This window comes from Bombina bombina, chromosome 1 (genome assembly GCF_027579735.1).
Source record: "Bombina bombina isolate aBomBom1 chromosome 1, aBomBom1.pri, whole genome shotgun sequence".
Taxonomy (NCBI): Eukaryota; Metazoa; Chordata; class Amphibia; order Anura; family Bombinatoridae; genus Bombina; species Bombina bombina.
The window spans coordinates 605,648,005-605,665,489 of NC_069499.1; the positions used below are offsets into that span (position 1 = coordinate 605,648,005).

At 39.0% G+C, this 17,485-nt stretch overlaps 1 protein-coding gene across 1 annotated transcript; it reads left to right on the forward strand.

Annotated features, from left to right (window-relative positions):
• Positions 1–19: 19 nt before the first annotated feature.
• Positions 20–11,837, forward strand: TRMT12 (tRNA methyltransferase 12 homolog). Its single transcript, XM_053698971.1, has 8 exons — positions 20–115; positions 2,834–3,008; positions 3,708–3,876; positions 4,300–4,498; positions 4,607–4,757; positions 4,837–4,946; positions 8,367–8,524; positions 11,206–11,837. The coding sequence occupies exons 2-8, from the start codon at positions 2,920–2,922 to the stop codon at positions 11,605–11,607; spliced, it is 1,278 nt and encodes a 425-aa protein (XP_053554946.1). The 5' UTR covers positions 20–115; positions 2,834–2,919; the 3' UTR covers positions 11,608–11,837.
• Positions 11,838–17,485: the final 5,648 nt, after the last annotated feature.

Here is a 17,485-nt window from a genome sequence, read left to right on the forward strand (position 1 = left end):
AATCAACTTCCTCTGTGTAGTCCGACCTCAAAACCATCCCCGCCTATTGAAAACCTCAGTATGACTTGTATAGTCCGTGTGGTGTTGACACGAGATTGCCAAATTGAATTTGAAAGTGGGTATCACGTGACTTTGTGTTGGGGTACTGAGGATCGGTATATGAACGTTCCAGGGGGCAGTAAAGGGTAGCAATTCTGGTAACGGACTAAACCGAGCAAACTGAGGAGGGTGGTGTATTTATATAGGTCTGTAGTAGGGAGTACACTTGTCATTCAGTGATTTTTCTTAGAGTCACTATATATATATATATATATATATATATATATATATATATATATATATATATATATACTGAATTCACAGAACTCCCCCAAAGTGAAGACCTTTGTGTTTGTTGTCGGACAAATAGCTCAGCATTGGGCTCTGTAGTGAAGACCTTTGTGTTTGTTGTCGGACAAATAGCTCAGCATTGGGCTCTGTAGTGAAGACCTTTGTGTTTGTTGTCGGACAAATAGCTCAGCATTGGGCTCTGTATGTTTTTGATGTGTGCAATGCAGCTGCTTCTCATGGTTTAGTTTTGCCGAGTGCAATCCAATAAATATTCGATAGGCTACAGTGGATAAAAACAATTTCCATGTAAATTAAAACTGCAATTTTGTTTTGTAAAAACTCACATAGAGACAAATAATGTTAGCCCTTTTTCATTTAGGTATTTTTTTTTCTTTCAGAAATAATTATTATAAAACCTAAGATTTTGCCAAAAAAAAATAAATAATGTATTGCTTGCACAAGTCTACACATCCTTTTATAATTATTTTTCTTGGAATTCTTTCAAAAGTTCCATATACTTGTTTATTATTTATGTGCTCTACATACATTCTGTAAAAGTAACACCATGTTTTCAGATTACTGGTGTTGTCTCTGAATTGTACTGTTCACGCTGGGTTTTTGCCTAATGCAGTGATTTCACAATTGATCGCTGGTGTTGCCTAGGGTGGTCTTTAAAATCTGCTCTTTCACATTGCTCTGGGCATATGTAAATGATATAGTTTGTACTTTATGAGGGATCATTATTTCTGCTGACGTCTGTATATGGCTTTCTGCTGTCTCCTGTCCTGCATTTGTGTAATGCCTCTCGCTCTATTTGAAATACCACATATGACAATGTTTGCTCCAGCCTTGCAGCCAATTTCTAGAAGAAAATTGTAATTTGCAGTGAAAGAGTGCATCTCCCCTCATCTGCATTTTGCTGTAATACGGCCAGTATTCTTGAAAGCGATGTAAAGTTGTAGAAGAGAACACAATAATCCTTTATAGGTCAACAAATTTGAAACAGGCAGTGAATGTATATGGCACATGGTTGTTTAATATTGGCCTCCTTAATCAAATAAATAAATTTTATATATATATATATGAGCTAGAAAGTCATAAGGATAGGTCGACGTTTCGGCTTACATAGAAGCCTTCATCAAGACAGATGAACAACTCACAACAACGACTAGCAGCCGCACACAACACCACCGGCAAAACAGACCTATCCTTATGACTTTCTAACGTTGTTGTTATAAACAATATACTAACTTTGATGTATATAAATCCTGAGAGTGCCCTCCCTTTCCTAGCTCTTATCTACAATCCATTGAGGATTGCACCCAGGTGCTTCATTATTAGTTGAAGCTGGAGTACTGGAACACGTGCTAATTATATTTATATTTATTTATATATATATATATATATATATATATATATATATATATATATATATATATATATATATATATCTCAAATAAATATATCAAATAAATTAAATATTGTGTTTAGAAAATAATTGGTTACCTTTTCTTTTACACCTTTACCGTGCTTCAATCAGGAATAACTTCATGGCTAGTACTGTATGATGTGTGTGCTTATAGGTTACAAAGTGATTTGTGCAATTAAAGTTAGAGCTTCTGCTCACATATCTGGGTGCTAGTAAATTTCCTATGCAATACCACACACAGTATAGCCAACATATAGACATATGCAATGTCTAAAAATATTAATGTAATTCAGTAGGATAGATGCATCAATGAAGGCAAAACTCTGGATAACCTTCTTTTACCTAATGTTAAGTTATATATATATATATATATATATATATATATATATATATATATTATATATATTTATTTATATATATTCATTTATTTTCACTGTGACAAAAGATTGCTTTGTGCTACATGCACATATATAGTCATAGATGAATAAGAAGATACTATGGACGAGTTGAAAAAAAACATTGAGTGGCCTAGTAAATTTTCTTCTGACTAGTAAATTAGTGATATTTTTCCACCCCCTATATAAAAAGTATACATAATGAGAAGTGCCGACATGAGTGCCTTTTATTGTACTTGCTGGGAAGCATGTTGTTGCTTAAGAGACAAGTGAGCAAATCATTTGATTTATTATGAGCATGGCACAGTTTGAGAACATTTGATAGGACACATCACTTTTAGAACAGGCAACATCAGCAATGATGTTGCATTCACCATGTGCTGGCTCTCCTGGTACAGGAATATGTTCATATTCCATTGTTAATTGCTGGATCATTAAAGGTATTTTGGTGGCAGTAGAAAGAGACAGAGTTTGAAGAAGAAATACTGATAATTTAAAAAAAAAATCCAAAGCAATAGGACTAATATGTTTAATGTGTTAGTTGCATCTAGTGTGTCTATGTTTTCCTTTAACTGCATGTTTTTTGGTTAGGAGGTTATTTTACTGCATAGTAGACACACTTATCTGTCCTTTGGTAGAACAAGCTACTTACTTGAAGATATTTTCATATTGCCTCTAGATATCATTGTTCTGCATACTTCAACATAACATCTTAAGACCCTTATATGTTCTTTTATATTCACACTGAATTTGGGCTCTGGAGCCATGTCTTGTGACTTGGACATTGAACTAGAAGACAAAGCCCTTGGAGTTGCAGCTGTGCTTACACAGTCCACCTTCTCTCAGAGATACAGGTACTATCTTATATTAATAAAAAAGGGGTGGCATACAGGGCACAGCATACTGATTAGGGAAGGAAGTTAATCATTAAATATTATATATAATATCACAGGTCTATGTGTTGACAGAGAATGGTTGAGATATACTTTGCACAGTCAGGGAATTGTTGGGATTGAAGAGTAGTGCGATTGTCCGTGTATGACATTTTTTTTAATCCTTTGTGACTAGTTTACCTACAGTTAATATTGGGCCAGAAACCAGTATACTTGCCTAGGGACAACATGATGTACCTTAGAAGCTACTAAACCCACATTTTTTCTTTTATGATTCGGATAGAGCATGCAATTTTAAGCAACTTTCTAATTTACTCTTATTATCAATTTCTCTTTATTTTTTTGGTACCTTTATTTGAAAAAGCAGAAATGAAAGCTTAGGAGCCGGCCCATTATTGGTTCAGACCCTGGATAGCGCTTGCTGATAGGTGGCTAAATTTAGCCACCAATAATCAAGCGTAACCCAGGTTCTGAACCTAAAATGTGCCATCTCCCAAGCTTTCATTTCAGCTTTTACAAATAAAGATACCAAGAGAACGAAGAAAAATTGATAATGGGGGTAAATTAGAAAGTTGCTTGAAATTGGGTTTAGTATCCCTTTTAACATTATTCATTTTAACTGTAAATGAACTGAAACTTCCCTCTTCACCTTTTTTACAGAGAATACTTGGAGAAGGCTGGTGTCTTAGATGGACGTTACCGAGCTCAGAAGCTTCCTGATGGTACAGTAGCCTTGCCAGTGCTGAAAGGCAAACTCAGTTCCTCTGTCTTCGAAGAGCTAAAGGGAAGTGTAGCTCCTGGGAGCTCCTGTAGTGAGACGCTAATACTGGTGAGAAAAATTGCAATGTACTGGTAGTAACTTTGGTCAGCCACTTTCATGGGATCTAAAAATAAATCTGGTTCTGTAAGCTGTCATCTGATGTTATATGGATATGGCTAACACATAGGTGGTATAATCTCAAGTATTATTGGTAGTTCTTCATTGTATAGGAGAGAAACCCACATTCATAATTTTGTATTATAGGAGAGTTTGTGACAAATTACTGCAATATGAATTATGACTTTTTACACTAAAGGAGCCTATGTAATAACTTCCTTGAAATAAGGGTTTCTTTTACTCATATTTCACATACTATGACAAGACCAGTGACACCATCTAATACAAATATTCCTCCACTACAGTGACTATTTTCTCTCATATCGTTTTAGAGCGTAACATGTAGGATTCTGTACAATCTGCTCTTATTCTCAGAATCCTGTGCTCTCGAAACGAGCCCGTGTTCAGTCTCCGGCTCAGAAGCTACGTGGGGACTTGATTGAACTTTTGGAGTATCATGACATTTCTTGGAAACGGGACCTGGAGCGAGATCTTCCCCACTCATGGCAGCGTCATGGAGACATGATTGTTCTCAGTGAGGATTGCTTCTGTGACCCTCTGTGGAACGAACTGGGTAAGTTTGAGCCCTATAGACTGATCATTTGAATGTGATGGAGTTTTAGGTTGTGTATTAGTATATGTGACACTATGGTGGCATAATATTTCTCTGTGTTTGTTGCAGGTCATGAGCTGTGGACAGCTGTTGCCTCTTCACTAAGTGCTAGACGCTTGGCAAAGCAAGGTCGGGTATGTGGAGATGGGAAAAGATCGCCAACTGTGGCTCTTCTAGTCGGCGATAACGGATGGGTAGAGCATGTGGATAATGGTATCAGGTGTGATATGCAGACAAGAGAAATTTTGATGTAAACCTTATGTGTCATTTCTTGTCTAACATTCTGTTATAAATTACAGATACACTTTTGATGTCACAAAATGCATGTTTTCAGCAGGGAACATATCTGAAAAGCAAAGGGTAGCATCACTCTGCTGTACTGGAGAGGTGGTAGTGGATCTGTATGCAGGTAAGAAATATCAAGTCTGTTTCTTTCAGCAACAAGGAGGCCTAGGCAGGGCTTAGCAGAGTGATATACAAAAGGGAAATATGAGTCACTGAGTTTGTGTTTCCTCTACAGGAAAAACACAGTAGTGTAGTCTTTCAGGGACAAGTAGTGTCTCAGACCCTGATGTAAGCATTGTCAAAAAAGCTCGTATGTTATAAAGGGAATCCACATCCTGATTGAGTTTGCAGGTGAAATGTTCTAAAGTGATTCTTCTCTGACACTAGCAGAATGTTAAAAGCTTTTTCATTTTACAAAAGTGCTTTTTTTCTAACTTTGTGCTATGTAAAAATGTGTTTTTAGGAATTGACAGCTTTTTAACAGTGTATTTTAATAGCCACTATAAGTTCACACTGTACTGTACGTGTTTAATTCTAATATCCTCACCGAACCAAATGTATTCTTTAGTAAGAACACACGTTTGTTACAGTGTGGCGGCAATATTAGAGGTAAACATGTTCAGTATTTGTTAAACGTACCTTGATACATTTCTATTATAATCACTCTTTACAAAATGTGTTGTTAAAATAAAACATGTAACAACAAAGTAAGTTAACACAGTACTGAGTGGATTTAATATTGCGGTCACACTGTAAAAAAACGAGTTATTAATATATAATGAGTTTGATACAGCAAAGTAGCGATTTTAAAACTAAACACATACAGTACAATGAAAACTTATAGCGTCTGTAAAAATACAATGTTAAAAAGCCATCAATTCCTTATGCAAAGTTAAAAAAAAAAAAAAAAGCACTATTGTAAAAAGCTGTGGTTACTAGCTTCTATGGGATATTATTATACCGTACAAAAAATCTCCTTCCTAAAAAGAAAAGAACACTCCAAAAATTAAAAAGACCAATTTATATAACGGAATATAAACACATAATATAGTATTTTACAGTATAACGCATACATACAACACACTACATGTACAGAATACCTGCAATCACCCAGCTTTTATCGGTTTATTTTAAGTTTTTTTCTTTTCTTTATTAACAATGGTAATCACATGCATAGCGAATAGATAGGTGCTTTGTGGGAGTAACTTGTATTTTAATGGGGAAACATCGACTGGAGTTTCTAATGTTGTAAACAATATCTGCCAGTTTAGGTGCACCGTTTTACACAGACTTTTTTCGGCAAACTTTCAGTGGCAAGATTAGCAGTTGTACAGTTAAACTTAGTTTTCAAATCTGTTACTAAATAGAAACCATTTTTACATTTAGTGAATGTACAGTAAATGTTGTGTAAGGATGCACTGAAAATATGCCCCCTACACACTTCTGAGATCTGTATTCACTGGCGATGAACAGGCAGCAATCCCTATTGATTCTGACGATCCTTTGAACATCTGGACCCCCAATATAGACATAAATTGTCCAGGTTTCTTATAGGGTAACACTATGATATAGGCAGGATAGAGCTGGGGAAATCTAATCTTTCCTCCCACTGTTGGAAATATAGAACATGGAGATTGCCCTCCCTCCTTCCTTATGATGTTGCATGCCTGCAAGGTGATAAAGAAAGAAATCGCAAACTAAATATATATATATATATATATATATATCCTATATAATAAAAGGCAAATTGTGTTTGTCCGAAGCTGTCATGCGCAGTAGAGACTGCGCGCGAGGACAAACACACCTGGCCTTCCAACTGACCTGGTGTCGCGTGGCCGGACGGGTGCAGAGTGGGGTGTGATGTGGGCGTGACCGGGTGTGACGCAGGCGGGGCTGGGCGTGACGCGGGCTGGGCCAGATGCCGAGAGACAGAGAACTCTAAAGACTGGGGATAGAGAGAGGGAGAGAGAGACAGCGGGGGAGAGAGACGGCAAAAGAGAGTGGGGAGAGAGACGGCAAAAGAGAGTGGGGGAGAGACGGCAAAAGAGAGTGGGGAGAGAGACGGCAAAAGAGAGTGGGGAGAGAGACGGCAAAATAGAGTGGGGAGAGAGACGGCAAAAGAGAGTGGGGAGAGAGACAGCAAAAGAGAGGGGGAAGAGAAACGGCAAAAGAGAGGGGGGAGAGAGACAGCAAAAGAGAGGTGGGAGAGAGACAGCAAAAGAGAGGGGGGGAGAGGGACAGCAAAAGAGAGAGGGGGGGGAGAGGGACAGCAAAAGAGAGAGGGGGGGAGAGGGACAGCAAAAGAGAGAGGGGGGGAGAGGGACAGCAAAAGAGAGAGGGGGGGGGAGAGGGACAGCAAAAGAGAGAGGGGGGGAGAGGGACAGCAAAAGAGAGAGAGAGGGAGGGAGAGGGACAGCAAAAGAGAGAGAGAGGGAGGGAGAGGGACAGCAAAAGAGAGAGAGAGGGAGGGAGAGGGACAGCAAAAGAGAGAGGGGGGGGAGAGGGACAGCAAAAGAGAGGGGGGAGAGGGACAGCAAGACGGAGAGGGACAGCAAAAGAGAGAGGGGGAGAGAGGGACAGCAAAAGAGAGAGGGGGGGGAGAGGGACAGCAAAAGAGAGAGGGGGGAGAGGGACAGCAAAAGAGAGGGGGGAGAGGGACAGCAAAAGAGAGGGGGGAGAGGGACAGCAAAAGAGAGGGGGGAGAGGGACAGCAAAAGAGAGGGACAGCAAAAGAGGGGGGGAGAGAGCGCAAAAGAGAGGGGGGGAGAGAGCGCAAAAGAGAGGGGGGGAGAGAGCGCAAAAGAGAGGGGGGGGAGAGAGCGCAAAAGAGAGGGGGGAGAGAGACAGCAAAAGAGAGGGGGCAGAGAGACAGCAAAAGAGAGGGGGCAGAGAGTGCAAAAGAGTGGGGAGAGAGTGCAAAAGAGAGGGGGGAGAGGGCGCAAAAGAGAGGAGGGGAGAGAGGGAGCAAAAGAGAGGGGGGTGGAGAGAGGGAGCAAAAGAGAGGGGGGGGGGGAGAGAGGGAGCAAAAGAGAGAGGGGGGGGGAGAGGGAGCAAAAGAGAAGGGGAGGAGAGGGAGCAAAAGAGAAGGGGAGGAGAGGGAGCAAAAGAGAGAGGGGGGGGAGAGAGGGAGCAAAAGAGAGAGGGGGGGGAGAGAGGGAGCAAAAGAGAGAGGGGGGGAGAGAGGGAGCAAAAGAGAGGGGGGGGGGAGAGAGGGAGCAAAAGAGAGAGGGGGGGGAGAGAGGGAGCAAAAGAGAGAGGGGGGGAGAGAGGGAGCAAAAGAGAGAGGGGGGGGAGAGAGGGAGCAAAAGAGAGAGGGGGGGGAGAGAGGGAGCAAAAGAGAGAGGGGGGAGAGAGAGAGAGCAAAAGAGGTGGAGCGAGAGAGAACGCAAAAGAGAGGGGGAGAGAGAACAAGGGGTGGGACCGCTGTACTGCAAAAAATGGCCCGTGTGAACGGGCTTTAGGACTAGTGTATGTGTGTGTATATATATATATATATATATATAAACAGGATGAGTGAGACTTCTCTCTGCTACTCTTCTCCCAGGCATTGGATATTTCACTTTGCCTTACCTGATCCATGCCAAAGCATCTTTTGTTCATGCCTGTGAGTGGAACCCAGATGCTGTGACAGCTCTTCGAGAAAACTTAAAGTTGAATGGAGTGTCAGACCAATGTCAGATTCATGAGGGTGATAACAGACAGGTAATTAATGCATGTGCTGTGCTGTCTCTATACAAGGCAGTTGTTCATTTCAGTTTATATTTATGTGACTAGATGGTGCAAGTTTCATGCTTGTCTTTGTTAGTGTAGGACTCTTATAATGGTTAAATGCCCTATGTCCCCATTTTTCAAATTCAGTTTACTAGTACTACTGACAGATCTGTAGGATGTCCATGTTCGGATTAACTAGTGTTTTGGACACTGCCATTTGATCTGCTGTGCAGAACATTAAACAATAAACTTAACATTAAAGGGATAGAAAAGTCGAAATTGAAATGTGCTTGGGTTCATTTCAATCTTAAATAAAAGCATTTTTTAACAGCATATGCACAAATGCTGTGAGGGCCTGTGCACCCGTATTCAAGTTAAGACAACTGGCGGTAGTGTATATTGTGTCTGTGAAGATATAATTTGTGACATATAAGCCACTGCTGACTCTGAGAAGGTGCGGTGTATGCCACTGAAAAAACTGAAGCATTTTTTTCTAATGGATATAAATTACAAAAATGCTTTTATTTAAAATTGAAATGCACCCATGCACATTTCGGTTTTGACCTTTCTATTCCTTAAAATACTATTAAATACAGTAGAATTGCATAATCGACAAGTGCATATAAAAATATAAGGCAAAAGCACTTAGTCTTAATTGTGAACAAGCAGTAGATTTTTGTTTGACAAATTTCATAATTTACTTAAATTTGCCTGCTCTTTGTATCATGTGACAGCCTTTAGCGAATCACAGACTCATATACGCTGTAAACTCTTGCACATGCTCAGTAAAAGCTGGTGCCTCGAAAAGTGTAAATGTAAAAATAATGTACAGAATTTAACAATGGAAGTAAACTGGAAAGTTTCTTAAAATTGCATGTGCTATCTGAATTATGAAAGATTAATTTTGACTTTAGTGTCCATTTTGAATTAATATTTTTGTTTGTTTTAATTGAATCTCTAAACCAGTGATTCCCAAACTTTTTTCAGCCACTGCCTCGTTGGTTTCATAAACTCATCATCAGTGCCTCCCTAGCTTGCAAAATATTAAACATTCATTTGAATTTTTGGTCTCAATTAAAATTGTATTATCTTGATTTTGTAATACAAGCTTTGTTGCTGATAGTGATTGTGCAAGAGTCTTATATACCACATTTAATAAATACTTCACTATTCAAAAATTGTGATGGATGGGCTTGATAAAGTTATGCCAGTTTCTCAGTGTTTGGTTTTATTAGGAGTCTTAAATCACCATGTTTATCAATCTGAAGTTCATTTCTTTGCTTGGTGCATAATTGTACAACTGCACCAATAAACAACATGGTAAATGTATTCTACTTGCCAAAGTCTTATGTAGTACACACTGCACAGTTTATTTCTGGTGATGGCAGATGGCTGTGTGCAAAGCTACTCAGTCATGCACAACAGGTTTTTTTTTATGTTTCCTGCTACTACACAGTAATTCCAAACTGTACACTTAATGTTAACGAAATGGGCTAATATAGAGCATGGTAAAACAAAGATAAAGTTAAATTATCATAAAAGGAAAAGCCTTAAAAACAGAGAGCAGTGAAATGCCCAGTAAAAGCAAGGATGTTTCGCTTTAGACATCTAGACCAGTGTTACTTAACGCCAGTCCTAAAGTACCCCTTACAGGCCAGATTTTCATGATATCTCTAGTAGAGCACAGGTGAAATAATCAGCTGATAGGCAAGAGTAGGTTAGGTACCATAGTTACTGATCAGCTGATTATTTCTCTAGTACAGATATCCTACAAATCTGACTTGTTAGGGGGACTTCAAAAAACACTGATATAGACCATTGGTTTTCAAACCTGTCCTCAGGCCTCCCTAACAGGCCAGGTTTACAGGATTACCTTGGATGAAAGCAGGTAAAATAACCATGTTTATTAATCAGCTGATTATTTCACCTGTGCTCCAGTTCAGAAATCCTCAAAATGTGGCCTGTTAGGGAGGTCTAAAGACAGGTTTGAAAACCAGTGGTCTAGACTAAAGTGCAACTTATGATCATTAAGCTTCAGGGGACCCACTAGCATCCACTTCCACTCCTTTCCTACCCTTACCCCTTATAGTAATCACAGCGCCCCTTCCATCTCTCATGCCTATCAGTGCCCTCATCAGTAATCCCAACACGGTTATATTTTACCTCTGTAATTACCTTGTATCTAAACCTCTGCAGACTGCCCCCTTATCTCAGTTCTTTTGACAAAGTTGCATTTTAGCCAATCAGTGCTGACTCATATATATCCACTGGAGTGAGCACAATGTTATCTGTGTGGCATGAACTAGCGCAGTCTAGCTGTGAAAAACTGTCAAAATGCACTGACATAAGAGGAGGCCTTCAAGGGCTTAGAAATAAGCATATAAGCTTACCTAGGTTTAGTTTTCAACAAAGAATACCAAGAAAACAAAGCAAATTTGAGGATAAAAGTAAATTAAGTTGTTTAAAATTGCATGGCCTATATGAATCATGAAAGTTTCATTTTGACTAGACTGTCCCTTTTAAAAAAATATTCAGAAAGAACTAGTAACTATTTTAAGGTTCAAGCTTTGCTTGTCGATCTATTGAAAGACTATAAATTTAAGTTTTGTGTTCTAAGAATGACGTGGTTGTTCCATCTAAATTTTAACTTGATTTTTTTTTTTCCCTTCTAGATCAAATTGCAGGATGTGGCTGATAGAGTAAATCTAGGCTTAATTCCTACTTCAGAACCAGGTTATCCAGTGGCTTGTAGGGTTCTGAAGAACACAGGAGGTATTCTACACATCCATCACAATGTAGACTGCTTCCACAGCAGACACAAACAATTGGATATGGAAAGGCCAGAGGAGGATTCTGGGATATGGAGAAGAAAATCATGGGAAGCATGGGCAGAGTCAGCTGAAAAGTACATTTGTACAACACTTAGCCAGGTTCATGGGAACTTGTGGCACACAAGAATCTTAAGGCTGGAGCAAGTCAAGTCATATGCGCCCCATGTGGACCATGTTGTCTTAGACCTGGAATGTCGCCCACTAGCAAAAGGGACAATGGAGGGCACATTAGTTTCTTCCTGACCCATGCCTAAAATACAATATATTGTTCACCATTGTGACTTTCCATTAACACTCTATATTTTATGTTTAATGTAGAGAAAAAAATAATATAGCTTTCTTTGAAGAAAACAAAACACATTATAATAAGTTTGTCATGTTATAAAATTTAGGTCATGTTATAAAATTTTGGACTTTTCATAAATAAAAATGAGCATTCCTCTCCATAAGAAAACAGAATTATACTTATAAAACATAGTGTACCTGTTATGTCTTATCCTAGGTAACTTATATATTTATCCACGTGAAGCACAGCAATAAGATCATTTGTAGAACCCAGGTTTCCTCCCTACTACCACTTCAGCAGTATGAGGAGTGTTGCAAAAAACAGAGCTTAAATATTGTTTGGGTGGTAATGCTTCCTTAAGCAAGCCATTATATTTTTCTTCGCTTAGTTAATGAAACAATAGTGAATATTTAATCCACTTGACTCTATGACGTTTAAAAGAGTTTTCTCTTTTAAACAAGGAATCTCATTATACAATGCCTTGCAAAAGTATTCACATTTTTCGTGTTTTGTTGCCTCACAACCTGGAATTAACATGGATTGTTAAAGGATTTGCATAATTTAATTTACAGAACATGCCCACAACTTTGAAGATTTTTTTTTTTATTATTATTGTAAAGCAAACAACAAATAGGACAAAATAACAGACAAAGTCAATGTGCATAACTATTCACCCCCCTAAACTCAATACTTTGTAGAGCCACCTCCAAATCGCTTTGGATAAGTCTCTATGAGCTTGCCACATCTTGCCACTGAGATTTTTGCCCATTCCTCCTTGCAAAACTTCTCCAGCTCCTTCAAGCTGAATGGTTTGCACTTGTGAACAAGAATCTTTAAGTCGGACCACAGATTTTCTATTGGATTGAGGTCTGGGCTTTGACTAGGCCATTCCAACACATTTACATGTTTCCCATTAAACCACTCAAGTGTTGCTTTTTCAAGTGTTGCTTTAGCAGTGTGTTTGGGGTCATTGTCCTGCTGGAAGGTGAACCTCCGTCCTAGCCTCAAATCATGCACAGAGTGGTACAGGTTTCTTTCATGTAATTGGCAAGAGTCCATGAGCTAGTGACGTATGGGATATACAATCCTACCAGGAGGGGCAAAGTTTCCCAAAACTCAAAATGCCTATAAATACAACCCTCACCACACCCATAATTCAGTTTTACAAACTTTGCCTCCTATGGAGGTGGTCCAGATCACTATCAGTTCCTGAGATTCTCTTTTCTAGACAAGCATTACCAATTTGTTGCTCTTCCTTTTGGCCTAGCGACAGCTCCAACAAACTTTTCAAAGGTTCTCGGTGCCCTACTCTCTGTAATCAGAGAGCGGGGTATTGCGGTGTTTTCTTATTTGGACGATATCTTGGTACTCACTCAGTCTTTACGTTCTGCAGAATCTCACACAAATCAACTAGTGTTGTTTCTTCAAAAACATGGTTCAGTGTCCATGACTTTGTCTCTAACGGACAAGAGACGTTTGAAATTGGTTGCAGCCTGTTGGAACCTTCAGTCTCGGTCATTCCCTTCAGTAGCTATGTGCATGGAAGTTTTAGGTCTCATGACTGCAGCATCGGACGCGATCCCCTTTGCTCGTTTTCATATGAGACCTCTCCAGCTTTGTATGCTGAACCAATGGTGCAGGGATTATACAAGGGTATCACAATTAATATCCTTAAATCCCAATGTTCAACTATCTCTGACTTGGTGGTCAGATCACCATCGTATTGTTCTAGGGGCCTCTTTCGTTCGTCCAACCTGGACTGTGATCACAACAGATGCGAGTCTTTCCAGTTGGGGAGCTGTTTGGGGATCTCTGACAGCACAAGGGGTTTGGAAATCTCAAGAGGCGAGATTACCAATAAATATTTTGGAACTCCTTGCGATACTCAGGGCTCTTCAGTTTTGGCCTCTATTGAAGAGAGAACCGTTCATTTGTTTTCAGACAGACAATATCACAACTGTGGCATATGTCTATCATCAGGGTGGGACTCACAGTCCTTAAGCTATGAAAGAAGTATCTTGGATACTTGTTTGGGCAGAATCCAGCTCCTAATTTCTGTGGTTCATATCCCAGGTATAGACAATTGGGAAGCGGATTATCTCAGTCGTCAGACTTTACATCCGGGAGAGTGGTCTCTCCACCCAGATGTGTTTTCTCAAATTGTTCAGATGTTGGGTCTTCCAGAAAAAGATCTGATGGCATCTCATCTAAACAAGAAACTTCCCAGGTACCTGTTCAGGTCCAGGGATCCTCAGACGGAAGCAGTGGATGCGTTGATATTTCCTTGGTGTTACCAACCTGCTTATATTTTCCCGCCTCTAGTTCTTCTTCCAAAATCATCATGGAGCAATTGTTTGTGTTGCTGGTGGCTCCAGCATGGCCTCACAGGTTTTGGTATGCAGATCTTGTTCGGATGTCCAGTTACCAACCATGGCCACTTCCAATAAGACCGGACCTTCTATCTCAAGGTCGTTTTTTTCATCAGGATCTCAAATCATTAAATTTGAAGGTATGGAAATTTTAATGCCTAGTGCTTAGTCATAGAGGTTTCTCTGATTCAGTGATTAATACTATGTTACAGGCTTGTAAATCTGTTTCTAGAAAGATTTATCGAGTTTTGAAGACTTACATTTCATGGTATTCCTCTTATAAATTCTCTTGGCATTCTTTTAGAATTCTTAGAATTTTACAGTTTCTTCAGGATGGTTTGGATAAAGGTTTGTCTGCAAGTTCCTTGAAAGGACAAATCTCTGCTCTTTCTGTTTTATTCCTAAGAAAAATTGCTAAACTCCCTGATATTTACTGTTTTGTACAGGCTTTGGTTTGTATCAAGCCTGTCATTAAATCAATCTCTCCTCCTTGGAGTCTTAATTTGGTTTTGAAGGCTTTACAGGCTCCTCCATTTGAGCCTATGCATTAAACTACTTTCTTGAAAAGTGTTGTTCCTTTTGGCCATCTCTTCTGCTAGAAGAGTTTCTGAATTATCTGCTCTCTCTTGTGAATCTCCTTTTCTGATTTTTCATCAGGATAAGGCAGTTTTGCGGACTTCATTTAAATTCTTACCTAAGGTTGTGAATTCTAACAACATTAATAGAGAAATTGTTGTCCCTTCTTTGTGTCCTAATCCTAAGAATTCTTTGGAGAGATCTTTACATTCTTTGGATGTGGTGAGAGCTCTGAAATATTATTATGTTGAAGCTACTAAAGATTTCAGGAAGACTCTATTTGTTATCTTTTCTGGTTCCAGGAAAGGTCAGAAGGCTTCTGCCGTTTCTTTGGCATCGTGGTTAAAGCTTTTGATTCATCAAGCTTATTTGGAGTCGGGTAAAGCTCCACCTCAGAGAATTATAGCTCATTCTACTAGATCAGTCTCCACTTTGTGGGATTTTAAGAATGAAGCTTCAGTTGATCAGATTTGCAAAGCAGCAACTTGGTCTTCTTTGCATACATTTACAAAATTCTACCATTTTGATGTATTTGCTTCTTCGGAAGCAGTTTTTGGTAGAAAAGTTCTTCAGGCAGCTGTTTCAGTTTGATTCTTTTGCTTATGATTTAAGTTTTTCCTTTTATCTATGAGAATAAACTTATATTTGGGTTAAGCATAAATATTTTTTCAGCGAAATGGCTTTTTTTATTTGATCCTTTCCTCTCTAGTGACTCTTGCATGGAGTTCCACTTATTGGGTATTGCTATCCCATACGTCACTAGCTCATGGACTCTTGCCAATTACATGAAAGAAAACATAATTTATGTAAAAACTTACCTGATAAATTAATTTCTTTCATATTGGCAAGAGTCCATGAGGCCCACCCCTTTTTTATGGTGGTTATAATTTTTTTGTATAAAGCACAATTATTTCCAAATTCCTTTGTTGATGCTTTTTACTCCTTTCTTTATCACCCCACTACTTGGCTATTTGTAAAACTGAATTGTGGGTGTGGTGAGGGGTGTATTTATAGGCATTTTGAGGTTTGGGAAACTTTGCCCCTCCTGGTAGGATTGTATATCCCATACGTCACTAGCTCATGGACTCTTGCCAATATTAAAGAAATTAATTTATCAGGTAAGTTCTTACATAAATTATGTTTTTGCTCAAGAATATCCCTATATTTAGCACCATCCATCTTTCCCTCAACTCTGACCAGGTTCCCAGTCCCGGCTGCTGAAAAACATCCCCACAGCATGATGCTGCCACCACCATGTTTCTTTGGATGATTTGATGTGTTGGGTTAGCGCCAGACATAGCGTTTTCATTGATGGCCGAAAAGTTCAATTTTAGTCTCATCAGACCAGAGCACCTTCCTCCATACATTTTGGCAGTCTCCCACATGCCTTTTTGCAAACTCAAAATGTGCCATTTTGTTTTTTTGCAGAAAGTAATGGCTTTCTTCTGGCCACTCTGCCATAAAGCCCAACTCTATGAAGCGTACGGCTTATTGTCGTCCTATGTACAGATACTCCAGTTTCTGCTGTGGAACTCTGCAGCTCCTCCAGGGTTACTCTAGATCTCTGTGCTGCCTCTCTGATTAATGCCCTCCTTGCCGTGAGTTTTGATGGGCAGCTGTCTCTTGGCAGGTTTGCTGTTGTGCCATGTTCTTTCCATTTGGTTATGATAGATTTGATGGTGCTCCTGGGGATTATCTAAGATTTGGATATTTTTTTATAACCTAACCCTGCCTTGTATTTCTCAACAACATTGTCCCTTACTTGTTTGGAGAGTTCCTTGGTCTTCATGGCAGTGTTTGGTTAGTGGTGCCTCTTGCTTAGGTGTTGCAGCCTCTGGGGCCTTTCAAAAAAGGTGTGTATATGTAATGACAGATCATGTGACACTTAGATTGCACACAGGTGGACATCATTTCACTAATTATGTGACTTCTGAAGGTAATTAGTTGTACCAGAGCTTTTTATGGGCTTCATAACAAAGGGGGTGAATACATAAGCACGTGCCAATTTTCTGTTTTCTATTTCTAAAAAATAGTTTTATGTATATATTTTTCTCATTTCACTTCACAAACTTAGACTATTGTGTTCTGATCCATTACATAAAATTCAGATTAATAAAACATTGAACTTAAGGCTGTAATGTAACAAAATAGGTAAAAAGTCAAGGGGGGTGAATACTTTTGCAAGGAGATAGAGAGAGAGTTTGCATTGTAAGAAAAGCCATTTTAACATGAATTAATTAAATTATTACTAACATCTATTGTCACTTAAAGGGGCATGCTAGTCAAAATTAAACTTTCATGATTCAGATACTACATGCAATTTTAAACAACTTTCCAATTTACTTTTATCAGCAAATTTGCTTTGTTTTCTTGGTATTCTTTGTTGAAAGCTAAACCTAGGTAGGCTCATATGATAATTTCTAAGCCCTTGATTACCGCCTCATCTCAGTGCATTGTGACAGGTTTTTGCAGCTAGATAGCGCTAGTTCATGTGTGCCACATAGATAACATTGTGCTCACTCCTCGCACTGATTGGCTAAAATGCAAGTTTGGCAAAAGAACTGAGATAAGGGAGTAGGCTGCAGAGGTTTAGATACAAGGTAATTACAGAGGTAAAATATACCCGTGTTTGATGGCATAATATACTATGATGCTACTTATTAGATCACCTCTTAAAGAAAACACAACATGATGAGTACCATATACTTAAATAAAGTATGAATAAAACATCATAAATACACATTGGCCAAAAAGTAAAAGCTGGGCTTTAATATTTATCCTGTACAATTTTCAAAATTGCTCTGCAATGCCCTCTGCTATATCAGGGGGAAATATAACATATATTTCTGACCTATTCACCCTCAAAGCCATATAGGTGGATAATCTAAAT

What these genes read in the sequence shown, in the direction of transcription:
- TRMT12 (XM_053698971.1), top strand. Translation starts at nt 2,920, where the DNA reads ATGTCTTGTGACTTGGACATTGAACTAGAAGACAAAGCCCTTGGAGTT. An exon ending in ACCTTCTCTCAGAGATACAG is followed by an intron (nt 3,009 to 3,707) that starts GTACTATCTTAT and finishes CCTTTTTTACAG; the next exon opens with AGAATACTTGGAGAAGGCTG. An exon ending in GTAGTGAGACGCTAATACTG is followed by an intron (nt 3,877 to 4,299) that starts GTGAGAAAAATT and finishes TCTTATTCTCAG; the next exon opens with AATCCTGTGCTCTCGAAACG.